Source organism: Oryzias melastigma, linkage group LG1 (genome assembly GCF_002922805.2).
Source record: "Oryzias melastigma strain HK-1 linkage group LG1, ASM292280v2, whole genome shotgun sequence".
NCBI lineage: Eukaryota > Metazoa > Chordata > Actinopteri > Beloniformes > Adrianichthyidae > Oryzias > Oryzias melastigma.
The window spans coordinates 13,165,165-13,185,365 of NC_050512.1; the positions used below are offsets into that span (position 1 = coordinate 13,165,165).

Sequence of the window (20,201 nt, forward strand, 5' to 3'; positions counted from 1 at the left end):
TGCTCTTAATCTCCCAGTGGTATTAAAAAAAACCAGTAGTGTTTTCAACCAGGCATACTTATTTTAGAAAATAACTTTTTACATTTATTTTTGTGTTTTTAACATGTTCTTGTGGCTCTTTTTTGACAACAGAGGACATGTGTAAAGAAAATTAAGCTTAAAATTGCATTTCTGAGTATTTACCCATTTAAATCGTAGTAATTCAGGAGCAGGTAGCAAAAAACAGTTTGAAAAGATTATATTTGTGATGTAGAAGATATGCTAGGTGGGTCACAAGCTCCCAGCTCCACCCTTTTCTGATGCATCCACTTGTATATGACTAGATCCATGTACTTCTTTATTTTCCTTGCATGAGCTGACTAAGACTCAAAACTATACAGCTGGATAGCTCCAATATTGGTAAATGTTAGGTTGTGGGTGTGAAGTAAGGGTGTCTGGAAAAATTGATTCTGTGATATATTACAATATTTCATTTGGCGATACTTGTATCGATTCAAAATGGTGACAAGACATGATTTAATTAATTATTTGTGAGCGTCCTTCAGCAGCTTACATTAGTTTTTAACCTAAACCCCCAACCACTAGTTGGCAGCACTGCACACTTTAAGCCGTTCCAAACCGCACCAGAACAACAAGATCTCACGAGAACCAGCTTGTGTTAAATGTTCAGTCTCATTGGTTCGGTCAGCCTCACGGTTTTTGTTGTTATGAGACTTGTAGTACTTAGTACTTAGTTTTTTTCTAAGTCATGCTCTTTTTTTAAAAAAAAGGGAAAATTGTTCTGGTACAGTCTTGGGATATACCGCGATATGTATCATATTGCAATAAGTATCGTATCGCCAGATTCTTGCCAATACACACAGTGAAGGGTGCAAATGTATGAGCATGCAGAATAACAGAAGTCGAGTTACAAACTATATACATTATTTTTAAGGAGATTATTTGTGTTGTTCACTTTAAATAAAAATGTAATCTTCCCCAACCTTTGATTTTGTGCAGTCCATAAAGCCTACCAGAAGTTCTCTCTTTGTTATACTTTTCCATCAAACCCTTTGCTTGTATCATATTACAAAAGTTCAAATTGAATCACTTATAAAGCAGATCTAATAGCCAACAAATATGAAATAACAGGAAAGCTAAAAGAGAAATATTCAAAACATAACTCATTTATTACAATTCCAGGAAGACAGGCATGACCACAGAACAATGCTGCTGTCCTTTTGTGACTTCATTAAACCATAAAAAAAGTGTCCTTTTAGAACCAAATGCAATAACAAAGTGTTTCATTTTCAGAAAACATAAATGTGTTTACAACGATGCATTCTGCAGTTAACCTATGGCTAAAACATGTTTTTCCGTAATGTTACATTGCAAAACTATAATGCAGATGGACTCCAGGCTTATTCCAAAAACTGCTTCAAAAATTCCCAATATGAGTTAATAAATCAAATTATTATTGTCTTGTAATTCTGTATTTTTTACACGCTCCTCATAAATACATAAATATAATGAATTTATTAGTCTGATGCCAAAAAGCAACATAGAAGCAACGTGATGATTATAAGCATGTTTTAAAATGTAACCAACGAAAAAAATCATTTGATAAACCAGGTCAAACTTTTAAGTAGAAACTGAATATACAAAATGTTTCTTCAAACATGAATTTCGGACTCTAAAAGGCTGACAGTGTGAGGCCCTGAGTCGACTCTGATGCCCCCTACCCCAGTGTCCGAAACAACTGGAGAGGTATTGGGGGTTCTTACAGTAAGGGATGACAGTGACGGCGAGAAGGTTGGAGTCATGGCTGATGGAGTGAGTCCTGTGTTTCTGCCCAAAGGCGAATAAGCATATTTGGGGAAAGAGGACTTCCTACTTAGGCTAGGGACTCGCCCTGGCTTCCGGGGGGGAACAGTTCGAATGCCAGGCTGAGCCACTCTTGTTATCAGAGGAGGTGGATACATGAGGCAGCTGGACTCTGCTGCTAAGTCCTCTCGCCCTCCTTGAAGCTCCTCATCAGGAAGCATGCCTATGTCTGTGAAAACAGAGGCCAGGTTTTGGAAGCACGGTTCCCAGTCCAACAGGTGGTCCCAGTAGTAGCTGCCCTGCAGCTGCTCTTCAAGGCACACTAGTGAAGATAACGAATCTGCAGGAGCTAAGGCTTGAGAAAAAGGGGCATACCCTTTTGTCCCCATGTTCTCTTCCAAATCTTTCACCTTAAGGACTACAGGAAGTAGTCCCTCACCTCCTCCTTCCTCCTTGAAATGGTAGAGGCTTTCTGTGCTTTCCACACCAATACACAAACATTTATTAATGGATAAAATGTGTTCTGGCCCAACATCAATGGAGTGGCTGGAAAGATTATCTGCAGGTAGGGAATTCTTTTGAATCCCGGTGGCCTGTGTGGCTGTCTCATCTCTTTTACGGCAAGGAAACTCATTGATCCACTTGATTTCCTGGTCCTCAGCAGTCTCTCCTTCTGCTGATCCACGGCCACTCGAGTCCGACTGACAGTAAAGGTTTGAAACTTCCCTCTTTGAGACCAAGATGTTAGACTGAGTCACATCCTGCAGGGATATCACGCTCTGTGTTTGGCTGTCAGATTCACTGATCGAACCATGTCTGAGCTGGGCAGCCAAACCGTCCACCTTTCGGTTTTTGGTCTCTTTAATTTTGTATCTGACAGTCAAGCAGACAAGGATAGCGAGCACAAGGAAAAATATTGCAAGTGGGATACTCAAAGTGAGCACATGCGCATTGAGAGGCATGCCGTAGAGGGCCTCTGCTGAACTGGAGATATTGACATACACCAGGCAGGTTGTAGTCCTGGAGCCCGGTCTGGGGCTACCTGCAGAGACCACCAACTCAACCACATCCTCACCGCCATGGCTTCCTCTTCTACGATAGACTGGACCTGACACATAAATGGCACCAATGGTTTTGTTGATTGAGAAAAAAGGTGAGGAATTGACAAGCGAGTACTCCACCAGCCCATCCACACCTCCATCTTGGTCCATGGCCATCACAAAACCAACAGTTTCTCCAGTTTTTATATGTTCTTGCAGGAGGAAGTGGTATTTCTTTTGGGTAAAGACGGGACTGAACTCATCCACTCCCTTGATGAACACCTGCACTCTAGTTGTGGCTGTTTTGTCGCCTTTGTCTCTGGCCTCCACCACAAAGCAGTACTCATTTTCTCGTTCATAATCAAAGGTCTGTCTGGTGTGGATGTCACCAGTGAGCGGATCAATAGCAAAGGCTTCCTTCTTCTCTGGGTTTCCAATGCTATAGCCCATGAAGCAGGGGGAGACAACAGAGTATGTGAGCTGGCCATAGGGACCCGAGTCATTGTCAACAGCAAGAACGGAACACGTGTGAGTAAATGCTGGAAGGTTCTCCAGAACCGAGCAGTTGACTGCAGGGAACGTGAAGTATGGAGTATTATCATTTTCATCTGATACTGTGACGAAAACAACTGCAAAAGATACTTTATGGTTTTCAGTCTCTTCACCTCCGTCAGATGCTCTGATAGTTAGGATGTATTTTGGGTCTTGTTCATAGTCAAGTAAGTGGTTGACCACCAAAAGGCCAGTGTAAGGGTCAAGTTTTAGGTGACCTTTATTGTCTCCAGCAATGATATCATACCGCACCAAGCCATTGATTCCCAGGTCGGGGTCCTGAGCACTGACCTGCAGCAGACTGGTACCTATCTGACTGTTTTCGCTCACCTGGACGTGGTACTCTGTGCTGGAAAAGATAGGGCTGTTGTCATTGCAGTCTGTCACCGTTACCCGGACAACAGCCGAGCTGTTCAATGGAGGTATCCCTCGGTCGGAAACGCTCACTGTTAGCTCATAGCTCTCCGTTGTTTCACGATCCAAAGGACTACACAGGACGAGCTTTCCAACATTTTTCATCTCATTTTCAAGAGCTGCCATTTTCACCTCCAAACAAAATCGTTTCTCTTCGTTTCCCCCCGTGATGGCATAGTCCAAGTGTGTATTCTCTTGGCTCCAGTCTTTGTCCTCTGCAGACAAAGTGAGGAGGGTAGTGTCCGTGGATGTGTCTTCTGGCAGAGTGAGTGTGTAGACGTCCTGATGAAAGAGAGGCTCATGGTCATTGGAGTCCTGGATCAGCACATCAATGGAAGTGACTGTGGAGCGAACAGGATCCCCGCCATCTCTTGCCTCAACCAGAAGGATCGGATTGTTATTTGTGAGGGCCTTTAAGGGCTTGCTTGTAAAAACAGAACCTGAAAAATAGAATATTCACAAGAGTAAATCAAACGTTAATTGTTCTTTTGTACAAAAACATTTACAATTTCACTTTTTCTAACTTGTTTGGTTAGTATTAATTTCTTAAACATGGAAAAACCAAGTATCAAGTTATTTAAAATAAATCTTATTTCTAATGAGACATTACTTATCTACTTTTAACATTCATTTCCCAAACTTGGCCTGTTTTATTATTTTCTGTGTCTTTATGTGCTGCTAGCTTAGGTAAGAGGCGAGAGCAGGAGTGTGTGACGATTACCTCATAATGATCAGATAGCATCACTTCCTGTGCTTTGAACTCTTTGTTTTCAGATCTGGGACTTTCACAACAAATTTCACAAATGTGGAAACTTCCTGTGGTGACAGTTACAGACGGCAGCAGAACAAAAGAGTAGAATAGTTTCACTTTCTCTCGCACTGTCTCTGATCTACATAGCAAGCTCTTCATCAGCTCATGATGAATTTTCTAAGTGTAAAACAAAATGAATAAGAGGGTCAGTTACACTATAACTAGAACTTAGACATGATGGTTTGGATGTGTGGCTCATTAAACTTCATTCAGATGATGTATGTACTTCCTCTTAGCTTGGTGGAACTTCTTAACTCATTTATCAGCTTTAATGACAGTAACAGAAGGTTCTGCTGCAGTAACGTATTTACAGTAAATAGAATTTCTCAAAACATTTTTAGACTATATCATCGGGACAATCTCTGCAAACAAAAGTACTAGGAGTACATGGTCATGCTGGGGAATTTTGAGGGGAGTGATGTATCACTCTAGAACAGGGCTCACCAACGTGGTGCCCGTGGGCACCTGGTTGCCCTCAAGGACCCCACAAGGTGCCCTCAGGTCTCTTCTAAAATTAGCACGACTCACTTGTGAGCTGCATCTAAAATTATTTTTTTTTTCTGTTGCTATTTTTTTAAATGACACTTGTATTTACACAGATTCATAAAAGAAAAATCTTAAAAAAATGTTGATGATAGATGAACTTTAGATAAATTTAGATGACCTCTGACCTACTCTAGTTCAAAGATAATTAATTTAGTTAAAAAACGCTGCAGAATGGGTCATTACCTCAAAATGTGGCAAGATTTGTTTAAAAATGTGTAAGTCGATTTTTCTTTAACATTACATAATTGATTAACATAGTAAAACAGTGAAAATTGGACATTTTTCCCATGAAATGTGATGTAAGTGATCATCTGAAAATGTAACAATTACTGAGATTAATAAAGAGCTGAATATTGATATCTGTTTCCTAGACTGTTGTCATTGTTAATTATGGTGAGAAATCAGTGTCTTTACATAGAGTAGTATAATTATTCATTATCAATAATGTATAACTAACTATAACTAAGCAAAATTTGTTAATTCAAAATGGTAGCCCTTTGTATGACTCAGTACCAATAAAGTAGCCCTCACTTTGAAAAAGGTTGGTGACCCCTGGTCTAGAACGACTTAGTTAAACTAAAAGTACTTTTGATCAGGTCATAAATCCAAATATATCCCCATTAAAGAGTAAACAATTATGAACAGCAAAGAAGTGTAGGAACTGTAAAATGGAAAATTAAAGCTTTTTTTTTTAATTGGGTATTGTAATATAATTCGTGTATTCTGGTCAAGCGGCTGGAGGGCTCAGCAGGCTTCGTGGCAGAATGGCACATGGGGAACCAAGGTTTTATTCCCAGGGGGTTCAATGAGTCTAATCCAGTGTATCCAGAGAGTGTAAACAGTGTTGATGGGATATCATAGTAGGGTTACTTCCGGGCCAACTGTTGATACAAATATGGTAGAAGTGGGACTTGAAACACTTCTTACAAAATAAAAAGTTTAAAGTTGTGTTGAAGTTTCTATTGTAAAAGCTACAGTGGGTTGATATAACAGTACAATATAACAAAAAAAGTTATTATTTATTTACTCAAACCAACTTAAGTGAATGCTTCATATCAATACTCTTCTAAAAATAAACGATCTATCGTGCTAATCCTACAATTACCAAATAGAAAGTATCCACGTGTGACATGCGTAAAATGGTAATCTTTGTGCTTGTTAAATGTTACAGTTCATCATGGTGTGCTGTGCAATACTTCCTGAATGGACTCCATGTGTGGACTGAAGGAGCAATTTACTTGTTGGGTGACATCAAAGACTTTGACAGTCCCGTTTCTCATTCCACTTCACTGCCACTTAAGCTGGTGGATATGATGACCACATGCATTTCAGCACAGAGAAGGAGAGGAGACCACTTCACAGAAAATCAAATATTACCTTTTTGGATTGCAGACAAAGATTTTTTTTGAGAAAGCATTCACATAATTTCCAGTAATAGAGGGTGCAGACAATTTTCTCTTTTATATTGAATTTGAAACTCAGAGATGATAAAAGACTATGAAGACATTTTGAGTGAAAATGACATGCTGAGTAGAGCTGGTTTGGTTTCAGCTCAGCAGGAGTTATCTTCTTTTTCAGGCTTTTGGGCTTTAAAGTGTGGGGTAAGAGTGAGGTCAAGGCTTCTCTGAAGCTCTGTTTTAGTCACTTCTGAATATCTTCTTATTTTGACTAAACTAAAGCATGCAAAATACTGTCACTTCTGCCATAAGCAAATATTTTTAACAGCTGTCTTTCATCGGGTCTGGTACAGGTTTGTAAATGTATCAGACAGTTCAGTACCTGTGTCTGGCTGCACGTAAAAGCCTTGCGAGGGGGATGATAGAAGTCTGTAGGTGATCTTTCCGTTGAGTCCAGAATCTCGGTCGGTGGCTGACACTGTCAGAACAAAGGTCTCTGCTGAGGCCAGTTCTGACATTTCCACCTTGAAAAGACACAACCAGAGGCAATTTTTAAGCATGTTAATATGCTTTAAGGGTTACGTCACAACTCCTGTACTATTAACATCCACAATACTGTTATTTTCATTCATACATAATTTGAAAAAACTAAAGTTTCATCAAACAGAAATGATATATGTTTCTGCTAATCCATATGTTATACCTGGTATGAAACCTGTGTGAAGACCGGAGCGTTGTCATTCACATCAAGCACTTGAACTTTGACCTCTCCAGAGGTGTGGTGGATGGAGTCAGACGCCCATACTTTTAAAGTGTACTCTGTCTGCACCTCATAGTCCAGAGCTTGGCTCAGGGTGATGAGCCCGGTGTAGCGGTCGATAGCAAATGGAGCGCTACTGCTGCTGTTCGCTGAGAAGCTGTAGGTTATAGCTGAATTCAGGTCAACGTCGTTCGCGACCACCTTTGTGACCACGCTCCCTGCAGGCAGATCTATGGAGAGAGTAAGTGTGTCACAAGTTTTTGCTTTCAAGACAGTAAATGATCCAACGTCAGGTAATTAGACTGACTCTCAGCGATGACTGCAGGATCCATGGCTGGGATGACGGGGCTGTTGTCGTTGACGTCCACCACTTGGACCCTAATGGTGGTGGTGCTGCTGAGGGGAGGAGTTCCTTTGTCTGAAGCCTGCAGAACCAGCCTGTAATGTAAACAAATAAAAAGGTAATCAAAATGGCTGCACTGTTGTTTGTTAGTTACCTAAAATAGGTGAAGCAATAATATTAAACATTATCAGGGAGACTTAGGGCGCACGATGGAACAGCGGTTAGCCTCACAGCTAGAAGGCCCTGGTTCAAATCCCAGCGAAGACCTTTCTGTGTGGAGGTTGGATGTTCTCCATGTGCATGTGTGGGTTTTATCTGGGGACTCCAGGTTCCTCCCACGGTTAATTGGTACTCTAAATTGCCACTACGTATGCATGAGAGTGTGTATTACTGCAACAGACTGATGACATGTTTAGGGTGTACCCTGCCTTCCTTTGCTCAAAAGTTGTTGGGATAGGCTCCAGCAGCCCAGTGATGCCAAAGGGGATTCAGTGGGTTCAGAAAATGAATAGATGTATGTAACATTTACATATTTTTACCTCGGATAAGGCATAAATTCTAATTTTTTTCACACTCTGGAGGTAACTTCTCCAGACAGTCTGCATTATTTGGAAACTTAAGGCAGCTTGGTCCACACCTAACCGCTGGTGTTGATCAAGAAAACTCTTCTCCATCTGATAGTATCTAAATGTGCACAACAGGTGAACCTAGGTTTACTATGTTGTGAATGCAGAAGGACAAAATGAACAACCCAAGAGCAGACGTAGACCAATGTAGGAGAGAAAAACAAGCACAAGTGCAAACGTGGATTGAAGCAAAACTAAAAAATACGGATGAAGAAAAGGTGAAAGAGCCTTTTTTATAGTAAAAGGACTAGAAAACTAATTGTTTTTCTTCTTTGTTAGATTTGCTTACTATAGTACAGTAAAAACAATACTGTTTTGAACAATGCTGTCTTTTTAAGAGTGTGGAGTAAAAAAAAAAAGTACACATGCAGTTTTTTGTTATTTTCTCACTAGTTTAAACTGAGTTCCGTGTTTGTCTGAATTTAAAAGCAGCCTGAAAAAATTTTGATTTATTTTATTTATTCTCTGTTATTGCAACTTTTTGGGGAAATAGGTATTTTTAATCTGAGATACACCCATTCAATCATTGCTTTCTGTCACTGTTTTACTTTGTCAATTTAGTTTTAATTTTAGTTAAAACATTTTTTTAAGTTATTTTGAAGTTACAACAATGTGTTTATTTAAATATAATTCAAATTCAAATTCAAATTCAACTTTATTTATATAGCGCTTTACCTGCTTTCAAGCATCTCAAAGTGCTTTCCACAGTAACATGAATAACAGAAAGACAGAAAGTAAAAAAAATAAATAAATAAATAAATAAAAAATAAAAAAAATAATCCTTTATTTATTTTTTGTTAATTTAGTTTTACAAAGTAAAGAAAGAGAATAATCTAACAGCTTAACTAGTAACCTAGCTCTTTGAGTTTGTTTCACCAACTTAAACACAAAACAAAAATGGTTTTGGACCTTGCTGACCGCAGCTCATTTCTCAAGAGGGCTGACATGAATCCCTTGTGCAGTCTGGGGCTAAAGGAGGACCAGAAAAAGAAATCTGTCTCACATGTCTGCACTATGCCACGGCTCACTGAACCTCAAAGGAACTGAGGCACTCATCAGCTGAACGGCCTTCACAGAAGAAATGTAGCCACCCAAAACTAAATGTAAATTATTCCACGCCTGTGCATCTGCAGCATCTGCTGAACATTAGAGGGATCAGCACAGATTAATGCCAGCCGCTCATCAGGATCAATACATTCATCTCATTCACGGGTGAAGGGGATTTCAAGTCAGCATCCCAAACTGTTACTTGTTAATGTTGTGGTGAGGCCCAGTCGCTCTCTGAGGACTGCGACTACTGCTTAACCTTTCATGTCATCTATTCAGACGTATCTGCGTGTTAGAAACTGATTTATGTAGAAAGTGGCCCTTTACTGACCCATTAGCAAGAATAATGTGGCCAAAGATGGTTTACACTAAATGTTGGCTCTGGAACAAAGATGCTTTGTGGCTTTCTATCATAAAACACACAATTCTTTCATGCATTTTTGTTGCAATCTGACTAAACTCCCACGTTCTGGGAAGTTCCACATGTTGCAGTTCCACCAAAGACCACTAGAGGGAGGTTTCAGAAAGGAGCAATCCTTCAACAACTCCCACATTAAAAAGCCCAATTATACACCTAAAATAAACATGGTTTTGGTTTCTAAAGTATCTTTGAAGTTTGCTGCTTTAGTTATTATTTATGGTAATTGGACCTTCAAGTCTCAGGGCAGACACTCTACCACAAGTCCACTGAACTAATCTAACTACGTCTCACTCCATACTAAACATACTTACTTGTACGAAGAGGTGATCTCACGATCCAGAGCAACATTAGTAGCAAGGATGCCTCCCACAGAGTCCAAAATGAAGGCCTGATTATTGTTCCCCGACAGGATGGAATATTCGATCTGTCCATTCACACCACTGTCTGCGTCTGATGCAAACACCTGTTCACAACCGAGGAAATGAGTCACAGACTCACAATAATAAATCCATTTTTTAAAGTCTTATATTTACTACCTGCATGATGTAGGTGTTGAGCACTTGCCCCTCCCAAACAGCAGTTCTATAGCTGTTGTGTTCAAACAGCGGTGCGTTGTCGTTGATGTCCAGCAGCGTGACGGAGACTCTACAGTGAGCCGTCTGCAGCCCGCTGTCGGCCAGCACCACCAGCTGCATGTGAGGGTCCACCTCAAAATCCAAGGAGTTATCTTTCTGAACACGGATGTCCCCTAAAGCAGAAACAAACATATCTGAGGAGTTTTTTTAAATCCTTCATACAAACAATTGTTTTCTCGTTTTTTAGTCCTGGTGGGGCTTGTGGGGTGGGGGTGTCTTCATAAAGCACATCACTTCATTTTCTTAATACAGCGTTTTCACCATCTGCTCATTCTACGATTTAGTTTGGTTCACAGTGAAACTAGTATTAAATGCAGATAAAGTCAAGGTTTGCACATTTTTACAAAACATCTAAAATCCCAGCCAGCACTGCCGACCATAAACTGAGAGCACTGCTACAGGAATTGGGCTTTTATGTGACCGAAAACATGTTTTTAAAGCCCGGACTGCCAACTTGATCAACAAAAAATGCTTCAGTTTGGTGTTTGGGACAACATTCAACAAACTAAACTCGGGAAAAGAGGCAAAAGATTTGCAAAGGGGAATTATCACCAACCTGAAGTTCAAGGCATCAAAGTTAATCTCAATCTCAGTTTTATACAACACACATAAAGACACGGATTACTGCCTATAGTTTTATTTGTTGTCTTTTCCTTTACTTTCTTAATTATATTCTTTTTTTCTCTGAAATATTGTCATGGTTTTTGAAGTGCTTTGCATTTTCCGATGATATTTTGGGTATACCATATTAAACTATATCTTGAGCTCTAGATAATAGTTGAAAGAGAAGATATTCAAGGTCTTTTGGATTAATTTTTTTAATCTCCAAAAATAATAGTATTTTTCCAGAGAATTTCACAGGAAATTAAAAAGAACAAATGAAGAAATTGTTTTATGCATTAAGGGCCATTTCAGAAATATTTGAATACTGAGAATGTATTGGATGAACAGCCAGATAAACAATGTTTGCATGTTCTCACCTGTGTGACGGTTGATGGAGAAAATATGATTTTCATTGCCACTGAATATGGAGTATGTGATTCTCTGTTGATTGGTTGTTTGGTCCCTGGCCTCCACTTTTGCAATCCAAGTCCCTTGAGGAAATGAAATTTAAAAAATAGCAGCTGTAGTTTCTTGAGTATGAGTCATAAGTAAAGCCTTAGCAGAGGAAAATCCTACCTGCTCTGCTGTTCTCCTTCACAGAAACATTGTACACCGTGTTTGTGAACTGCAGTCCTTCATACTCTCCTCTCAGATGGATCAGAACCAGGCAGTTGGAGGTCAGAGCAGGATGTCCTCTGTCTGAAACTACAACCTGTAGCCTCCTCCCCGAGAACCCTGCTCTCACTCGCCTCCTCAGAGAGATCTCTCCAGACTCGCTGTTGATGTCAAACAGATTCTCCTCATCGTACAGCCTGAACCGAACGGTCCCGTTCTCCCCCTCATCTCCGTCAGTCGCCGTCACTGTCGTCAGTATCTGACTTGGCGGCGTCCTCGTGGATACCCACGCATCGAAGGGGTTCTGATCGCAGACGGGCGTGTTATCATTGATGTCCTCCACCTGTATGCTCACGGACGCCACAGAGCTCAGCGGCCCCTGAGAGCAGCCGTCAGAGGCCACCGCTCTGAGCGTGTACTGAGCTCGGGTCTCTCTGTCCAGGGACCTGGTGGTGCGGATCACTCCGGTGAAGGCGTCAATGGAAAAGGCACCCTGGTTGCTGTCCTCTGTCAGGGAGTAGGTCACATCCCCGTTTGGGCCTTCGTCTGGGTCAAAGGCGCTGACACGCAGAACCTCACTTCCAGCAGAAAGACCCTCCGCAACAGAGGCGTGGTAGCTCCTAAAGCTGAAGGAGGGGGGGTTGTCGTTCTGGTCCAGCAGCACCAGCTGGAGCTGGGTGGTGGAGCTCAGTGGGATGGATCCACAGTCCAGGGCTTTTATTGTGAGAGTGTAATTTTCTGTTTCTTCCCGATCAAGAACCCGAGTGCTGCCGATGGCTCCAGTTTGACTGTTAACAGTGAACAAACCTCCATAGTCCTCACCTAAAGCAGTAAAATATATATATTTACATTTTTTTATTTCAATATAATCCCTAAAATCATAAAAACTTTTAAACAAACACATTAGGTGTGTAGGATCCTAAAAGAAGGTCAAAACCTTTATGCTGCAGCAACAGGAGCTCCTTACCTAATAAGGAGTAGTAGATGGTGCCGTTTTCTCCCTGGTCTGGGTCAAAGGCCTGAGTTGTGTGGATGACCCCAGGGGGAAGGTTTTCAGGCAGGCGGATGCTGAACGACGACTGCATGAAGACTGGTGGGTTGTCATTGTCATCCAGAACAGAGCACAGAACGGTGGCCGTACCTGAAAGCGGGCGGGCGCCGCTGTCCCGAGCCTGGACTGGAGATGAGAGTTTAAAATAAAAAAAAAAATTAAAAAAATCAGACTTGTTTTGCAGCTTCAGAATAATGTAAAAAACTAAAACGTGTGAAATTGAGAAACTGTTAGGTCTATTAACTTTGACGTTATACTAAATGGGTAATAAAACTACTCTAAAACAAACAAAAAAAGAGATCAATAAACCGTCAACATTAATTTTTCACCCATTTTCAACTTTCTTTCCCCATCCATCTGCATTTGAATCTGTTGCCACATAGTTCAGTGTTTCCAAGAAGGCCTCTGTGATTCTGGCATGACTTCAGCACGCCCGGGCTTTCCTGTCATTACTTTTTATTATTGGATTTAATTGTTCGTCATACTGGTGACTGCACAAATATTGTGATAAACCATCTGAAAGTATTTTTAATCACTGCCCACCACTGCGTGTAATGTGTGTAATCAAACACGACAGAGGGGGCGAGGAGGGTGCAGCGGAGCGAGAGGCAGAGGCTGGATAACACTGTTCAGACCTTTAAGCTCCACATAAATCAACCTGCTGGATAATTCTGGCCTCCTGCAGAAGCAGACCTTAAAGTCTTTATGACTTTGGCTGTGAAGCAGGAAAAGAGAGAAAAACGGATATGGGGGAGAGAAAGAAAGTCTGTATTTGAGAATGCAGGAGACACTTCCTTGAATGTATTATTTGACTAAACCTTCTGTTCAAATCTACAAAAGCTCCAGCTGGTTGATTCGGTCTTTTAGATCCATGTTGATGACAGAAGCCCATACTTTAAATCTGTTTTGACTTTTTTTTCCCCCTAACATTCTACTTGTTTGCCTCCTAAAGGCAAATGATTATTCAATTAAGTCCTTTGAGGCCTCCTAACATCCCATAATGAAAGGACTGTGAGACTGAAATGCAACAGGATAATGTTTTAAGTGTTTGCGTTGTGTGAGGTGTTTTACCTCTGAGCATAAAGTGTGACTGCTGTTCTCTGTCCAGGCGGGAGTTGGTGGTTATCACACCTGAGTACGGGTTGATGCTGAACAGCTCATAGCCGGGACCGGGTAGCAGACTGTACCACACCACAGCGTTCTCCTCTGGAGGGACACACACAAGACAAGCGTCAAGTGAGGGTGTAGGGAAACATCGACTAGGGCAATATATCACGATACTCAATTGGCGATACTTGTATTGACAAGACAATATTTTAGTAATTATTTATGAGTGTCCTTCTTTGTCTTTCTTTTGTTTTCCACCTAAACCTCCTACCGCTATTTGGCAGCTCTCATGCTCTTAAAAAAAGTGCAAAATTGTTCTGGTACAGTCTTGGGATATATCGTATCGTATCGTTAGACACGTATCGGGATATGTATCGCCATATGCTTGTCGATACACACTTCTAGTGTCAACACACAAGAAAATCCCTTAATCAAATGTATTTTTTAATTGTTGCCATGATTATTAAATGAATAAAGTTTGTTGAACATTTCAAGGCTCATTCCAAAGAAAAATACTGGTAGGTTTTTGGTATGTAAACATGCTCCTGATTGAGGAAATATGTGAAGAAAATTTAGCTTAGTATTTCTTTATTTAAATTGTTGACAATCAGGAGCAAATCAAGAAAGGACGTTGGAAAAAGTTTGTTACGTTCAGGCTTCTACGGCAAGCCACAAGTTCCCTTCTCCGCTCTATTCTGATTCATCCACTTGTAGACGACTAGATCCATGTTCATCTTTATATTCCTCACCTGAGCTGGCATCTGACTTAAAACTGTTAGGCCGGATAGCTCCAATATTAGTCGCCATTTTTGTTGTACTCCTAATGTTAGTTTAGGGTTGAGGGGATGTAAGCTAGTGGGAGAGCATGTAAGCAGGTCCCACACACAGATCAGAGGCATATTTCTAGTGAACTACTGTTGTTCTGCAAAAACTATGTAAAATAAATGACATAATTGTAATTAAAAGACCACTGGGAGGACTTACAGGAGATTAAAAGATGACTGGAGTGGGACTTTAAAATAATAGTCTTCACTCCATTTTTTTTTTTTTGATCTGTGCTCAATTTAAGCCCCCAAGTGGGCTTCTGTTGTAACTGTGTGACATTAGCCCACTTACGACTGCTCCTGAAAGTGTAGTGTGAAAACTGTCCAACCTAGACACAGGTGTGAGAATGTTTTTTTGGCACTCTGTGAGTTTTGAAAGGCTGTCTGCTGGACTGTATTACTGTGAAAGCTGTTTTCTACAGATGCCTCATAACCATGTGACCGTGCTAAGATTTTATGGGCATAGAAAAGGCTGCACAAAAACACAAAAAAGTGCATTTACATGTGCTGAATAGGTTGATTTGTTCAATGATGCAGACAGAAAACATGGCTTCCACCAGAGAAACTCTCAACTTCCAAAAAGAAAAAGATGAAGAGCGATGAAGTAAAGCAGTGAAGGTGTGGAAACCTGGTCATGGCTGCATGTTCGCAAACTGATTTCTCCCTATACACCAGTGCATGCAAAGACAGCAAAGATGACTTGTGAGCATCTCGACCACAAGTCCTCACTGCATTACTCATGACATGTGGTGCAGATTACCTCTGGTTGTCAGCAGCTGCACATTTTAAATAACCTCAGCTTACTGGAGACACTGACTGGGGCACCATTCTCGTTTCATTATCAGCAGTGCAGGGCCCAAAAAAGAATAAAAGTGTCGAAAAACAATACATTTACTAAAATATGTTAAAATTGACTCAAATTGTTTTATGAAAGGTTAATTTTAAAAAAGTTTTAGAAAGAGTTTCGCTAAAGCAGCCCTTTGATATGCCAAATTTATTGAAAAATGTTAACTGTAGGGTTTTTTTTTTGGTGTCTGCATTTAAAAAAATGTTTTTTTTAAATGTTTTTTTTAAGTGTGCATTCACTCTGGTCTTAGAGAGCAGCAAGACAGCTCAGTCCAGAACGTGTCTTTCCCACTTTTACTGTTAAAAGCACATTTTCTTCACAGAATGAAAAAAAAATATGTTTTTGGTCTGTTATGCTCTACATTTATTGAGAACTCTGTCACAATAAAATGAGTCAACCTCCAGCTGAGATCTTTTAAGGGAAATCACTGCAGTATTCTTATTCATTTACAATACAAAAGTGTATGCGACCAGCTCGAGGCGGTGATCACATTTCCCCATAAAACTGACCAGTAAAATCTAAAACTATGAGTCATCTTGTGATGAGAACACAGAATCTGATAGAGCGTGCAGAGTTGCTCGATCCTGCAGAATCCAGGATGTGCTGACTAACACAAAGGTTTCTGTCTTGCTGCTCGTCTGCCCTGAGTCACTCTAGAACTAGAAAGCTGGATCCACGGCAGACACAAAACAATGGTCATCTGTGGGGAGAGTTTGTGGTGGAAAGTAGACCAAATGATAATCAAATAAGACTGTCAGGAGGGCGGGCTGAGCTGCCAGACGAGGCGATGCGAGGAGACAGATGAAAACAGCGCTCTTATTGGCACAGATGGTTTGGATTATGGCAATCATCCTGAGTGAGGACCGTTCACCTCTCCCAGAGGAGCAGCGTGCTTGCTGTTCTTGGACAATTCTCACTCCTGAGAATGTTGCTTCTCCTGTGCAGTTCGTTCTGCCACATTCCCCTCCACTTCAACTACTTTGGAAATGTCTCACAGGTACTTTATTGCAGGGCGAAATTGAATTTTCTGAGCCTCAGTACAACGTAGAACAATAATCAGCTTTGAAGTGTTGATTTATGAGTTGAGGTCAGAGGGAGAGTCTGACTGACAAAACAGCTGAGGATTTCAGTTAAAAAAGTCAACATTTAAATATATTTTTCAAACAATTTCCACTATATTTTACAATTCCACTTTACTTGAATTAAATTAAATTGTTTAAAAGCTTGTCTGTGCAACTGAAGGCGATTGATTGTGCCAGTCAGGCTGCAGGAACGCAGGCGAGTGCTGCCATCTAGGTGTTCTGAGGACTAACTGCTGTTGAGGACGACCTTCATGCTGAACGACAGTAAAGAAAAACACAAAAGTCCACATCTTCAACAGTCACATTAATAACAAGATTAACGAGTAACACTGTTGCTAAAAGCAAATTGATGCTGTAAAAAAGTCAGAAAAGAGCTTCTTCCCTGGAGTCTGGATCCTCACTTTGAAATCCTTAAAATCAGATCAGATTTAATTATAGATGATAACTGAGATTCAGCTTATTTCTTCATTTGGATGATCCTGAAATGAATTGGGAGAATATCCTATAGTCTGATGAAACCAAAATAGAGTTTTTTGGTAAGAACTCTACTCGCTGTGTTTGGAGGAGAAAGAATGTTGAGCTGCATCCAAAGACCATCACACCCACTGTAAAGCATGGGGGTGGAAACATCATGCTTTGGGGCCGTTTTTCAGCAAAGGGACCAGGAAACAGGGACTTTTGTGGGAATTATTTTCTTAAATACGTTATTTGGGAACAAACCTTTGTAAAAAACACAAAAGGATACTTGATTATAAAGCTGTTTTTCAAACATTGCACCCCTTCTTTTTTATTACCTGTGTCTCCTCTTCTAGGCTTTGTCCTACTAAAGTAACTTCTTGCTATGGATTACCCAGAGGTACTCTTCCTCCAACTATGATGTCCTTTCCAGTCTTGTTTGCCATCATGACTTTCCTGGTATTTCCAAGAAAAGTCCCCCAAAAACACGTGCATGTGTCTTTGTCGTTGGGGTAAGTTTAAAGGTCTTGTGTTTTGCTTGAGCCCCTATGTAGATGTCCCAAAATGACTGTGGAGCACGTTGTTGCCCACTTTTATAAATCCATGCAAAGCTAAATCTGGTGGATTTAAGTCAGGGGCCGGTAACCCGAGGCTCCAGAGCCTTAATGGGTGATTTTATTTCTCCACTGAGGCTCTTTGGGGTTGAAGAAAAATACACACAATTTCAATTAATAACGGGGGTGTATTTTTGGTAAATCTAAGGTTTTTCATCCAGATTTTTAACATGTTAGATAACTCAACAAACTGATGGTAAAATGTTTAATCTACAGTCCATCCATCCATCCATAATGATTGAAAATATTCAAGTAATTAAGTAAATCTGCTAATTTGATACCACAAGAGTAAAATTAGTAAATATTTAAAATCTCCATTTTGTAAGTGAATGACTTCATGGCCACAAATACATAAATACAGTTTCTTTTTCTAATGAAATATGAATTTGTGGCTCTCACTGGGTTCTGATGAGTGAAAAACTGAACCAAATAACTCTTTTAGCATTAAAGGCTGCAGACCCCTGATTACTAAAAGCTGAGAACTTGTGGCGAGACAGCAATGGTCCTCTTGTACAACAAAAAGGTGAATTATTGGTGCAAATGAAGGTAATCATGCATCAGATCATGTTCTCAATATACAAGCTTCTTTTTAGTGTTTAGCTCTGAGAACCGAAACTGTTTTTTCATTCTGCTTTCGGAATACAAACGGAAACAAAAGTGTCAGCGTATCAATATTTACTCAAGCCTAAACGAAGGAAAAAGTAGCAGACAAGTAGGTTTTAGTTACCTGAGTCTATATCAGTTGCAGACACCCTAACCACTGGCTCTCCGGGGTCTCTGTTCTCTGCCACACTGGCCTCATAGAGAATGTCACTGAAGACCGGTGCCTGATCGTTCACGTCCCCCACCTTCACCGTCAGAGTCTGAGTGGAGGAGAGCTGGGGGGCGCCATGGTCAACAGCACAGACGGTTACGCGGTGGACTCGCTGAGTCTCGTAGTCCAAAGGAGAGGACAGAAACAGGAGACCTTCAAGAAGAAAATCACAAACAAAAGGTCCAAACTTAGAAGATGTTGCGTTTTAAAGAGAAACATACAATTTAATGAACTAAAAAGGTATAGTAAAATGATCAAACAATGTCAGCTTTTGTTGAAAGGAAAGTTATTTCTCTTATAATGTAATTTTTTTCATTTTCACAATACAAAATGATGAGTTGGAGATTTAGATTCCCCTGTATTTTGTTGTAAATTTTAGAATCTGTTGAATTAAGGTTTAGAAAAAGATGTGTTTGAAGTAGATACCGGTGGAGGAGAGATTATTCTAATTCTTTCAGAATGTGAAGCTGGACGATACACGCTAAAAAGTTGCTTTTTTGAGGGCGGACCATTTCAAAATAAAAGCAGGCTCAACAAATGTAAGAATTTAGTTTGGGATTGATAACTAAATAAATATGTTAAAAAAGTTCAATTTTATAAATAAAATAAATTAATGCAAATAAATTGGTAAAAATGTGAAAAGTTCCACTTTTAAATGTTTTATTTAATCAAAAAAAGAAAAAAACATTCACTAAATGTAACTGAACCTCTCAGGACTTGTGTTTTGCAAAGAATGACAAGAGTGAAAATGACAGGAAATATCTCGCTGTATTTTAATTTTTGTGTAAATAGAATAAACATAGACAGATACCTGTTCTCTCCTCCAGTGAGAAGACTCCTTTGCTGTTTCCAGCTATGATGGAGAGAGTGGTAACCCCATTTGCCCCCATGTCCCCATCTATAGCCAGAAAATGATGCAGGAGACTCCCCACCTCTGCATCCTCCATCACCTGAACCGTGTCCGCAGACACAAACACTGGCCGGTTATCGTTCACATCCAGCAGAAAGAGCTGAGCCGTCACCGCCGCCTGTCTCCTCTCGTCCTTGCTGATGGCCTGGTCTGTTGCAGTTACAGTGAAGGCGTAAGAAGGGACACTCTCTCGGTCCAGAGGAGCTGCTACAATCAGGCGTCCTGTGCGTGGGTCTAAGTCAAAGGGGAAGTGCGACGGAGACTCGCCGACTTCAGAGCCAGAAGTCAGGCTGTAATGGAGAGCGCTGTTTGGAGAACTCCCGTCTGCATCTCTGGCGTGAAAAGCAAACGCCAGCGACCCAACTGCAGCGTCTTCCCGAAGACCAAAAATCACCAGCTCGTCCAGGAACCAGGGCGAGTGATCGTTGACGTCTTCCACAGTGACGCTGACGGCTACAGACACGTTCACACCGGCAGCAGGGCCCGCGTCCTCCGCTCGAACCAGCAGGAAGAACTGAGAGGCGGACTCATAGTCCAGCGGCTGGTTAACGTAGAGGTCACCAGAGGAGCCATCGATGCCAAAGTGGATGCTCCCATCCCCTTCAGCGATGGCGTACTGAAAGCTGCCTTCACTCCCAACACTCACAGAACCAATGATAGATCCAGGCTTGGCGTCCTCACGCACAGAGAAACACATCAAAGTCTGGTGGCTAGAGCTGCCAAACGTTTTCTCTAACCCATACACCTGTGGAGGAAAAACATCCAACATTTACAGTCAGAACAGGGAATCAGCAAAGTCCCACTACAATCATATTTTGTAAAAGTGTTCCCAGTGGTCTTTTAATTATGATTATGCTGTTTTTAGTCAAAATCAAAAAATCTG

The 20,201-nt window shown here is 40.8% G+C and overlaps 1 protein-coding gene across 1 annotated transcript in view; it reads right to left on the bottom strand.

Moving 5' to 3' along the window:
• Window positions 1-1,148: 1,148 nt before the first annotated feature.
• Window positions 1,149-20,201, bottom strand: part of dchs2 (dachsous cadherin-related 2) — a 31,242-nt gene continuing 12,189 nt past the window's right edge. The window contains exons 9-20 of the mRNA XM_024259887.2: window positions 19,220-20,063; window positions 18,322-18,561; window positions 13,736-13,870; window positions 12,581-12,790; window positions 11,575-12,435; window positions 11,376-11,489; window positions 10,297-10,508; window positions 10,072-10,223; window positions 7,631-7,761; window positions 7,267-7,553; window positions 6,946-7,087; window positions 1,149-4,249 (exon numbers count right to left, since the gene is read on the bottom strand). Of these exons, the coding sequence (XP_024115655.1) occupies window positions 1,653-4,249; window positions 6,946-7,087; window positions 7,267-7,553; window positions 7,631-7,761; window positions 10,072-10,223; window positions 10,297-10,508; window positions 11,376-11,489; window positions 11,575-12,435; window positions 12,581-12,790; window positions 13,736-13,870; window positions 18,322-18,561; window positions 19,220-20,063 (5,925 nt within the window). The 3' untranslated portion in view covers window positions 1,149-1,652. The remainder of the gene's footprint in view (window positions 4,250-6,945; window positions 7,088-7,266; window positions 7,554-7,630; window positions 7,762-10,071; window positions 10,224-10,296; window positions 10,509-11,375; window positions 11,490-11,574; window positions 12,436-12,580; window positions 12,791-13,735; window positions 13,871-18,321; window positions 18,562-19,219; window positions 20,064-20,201) is intronic.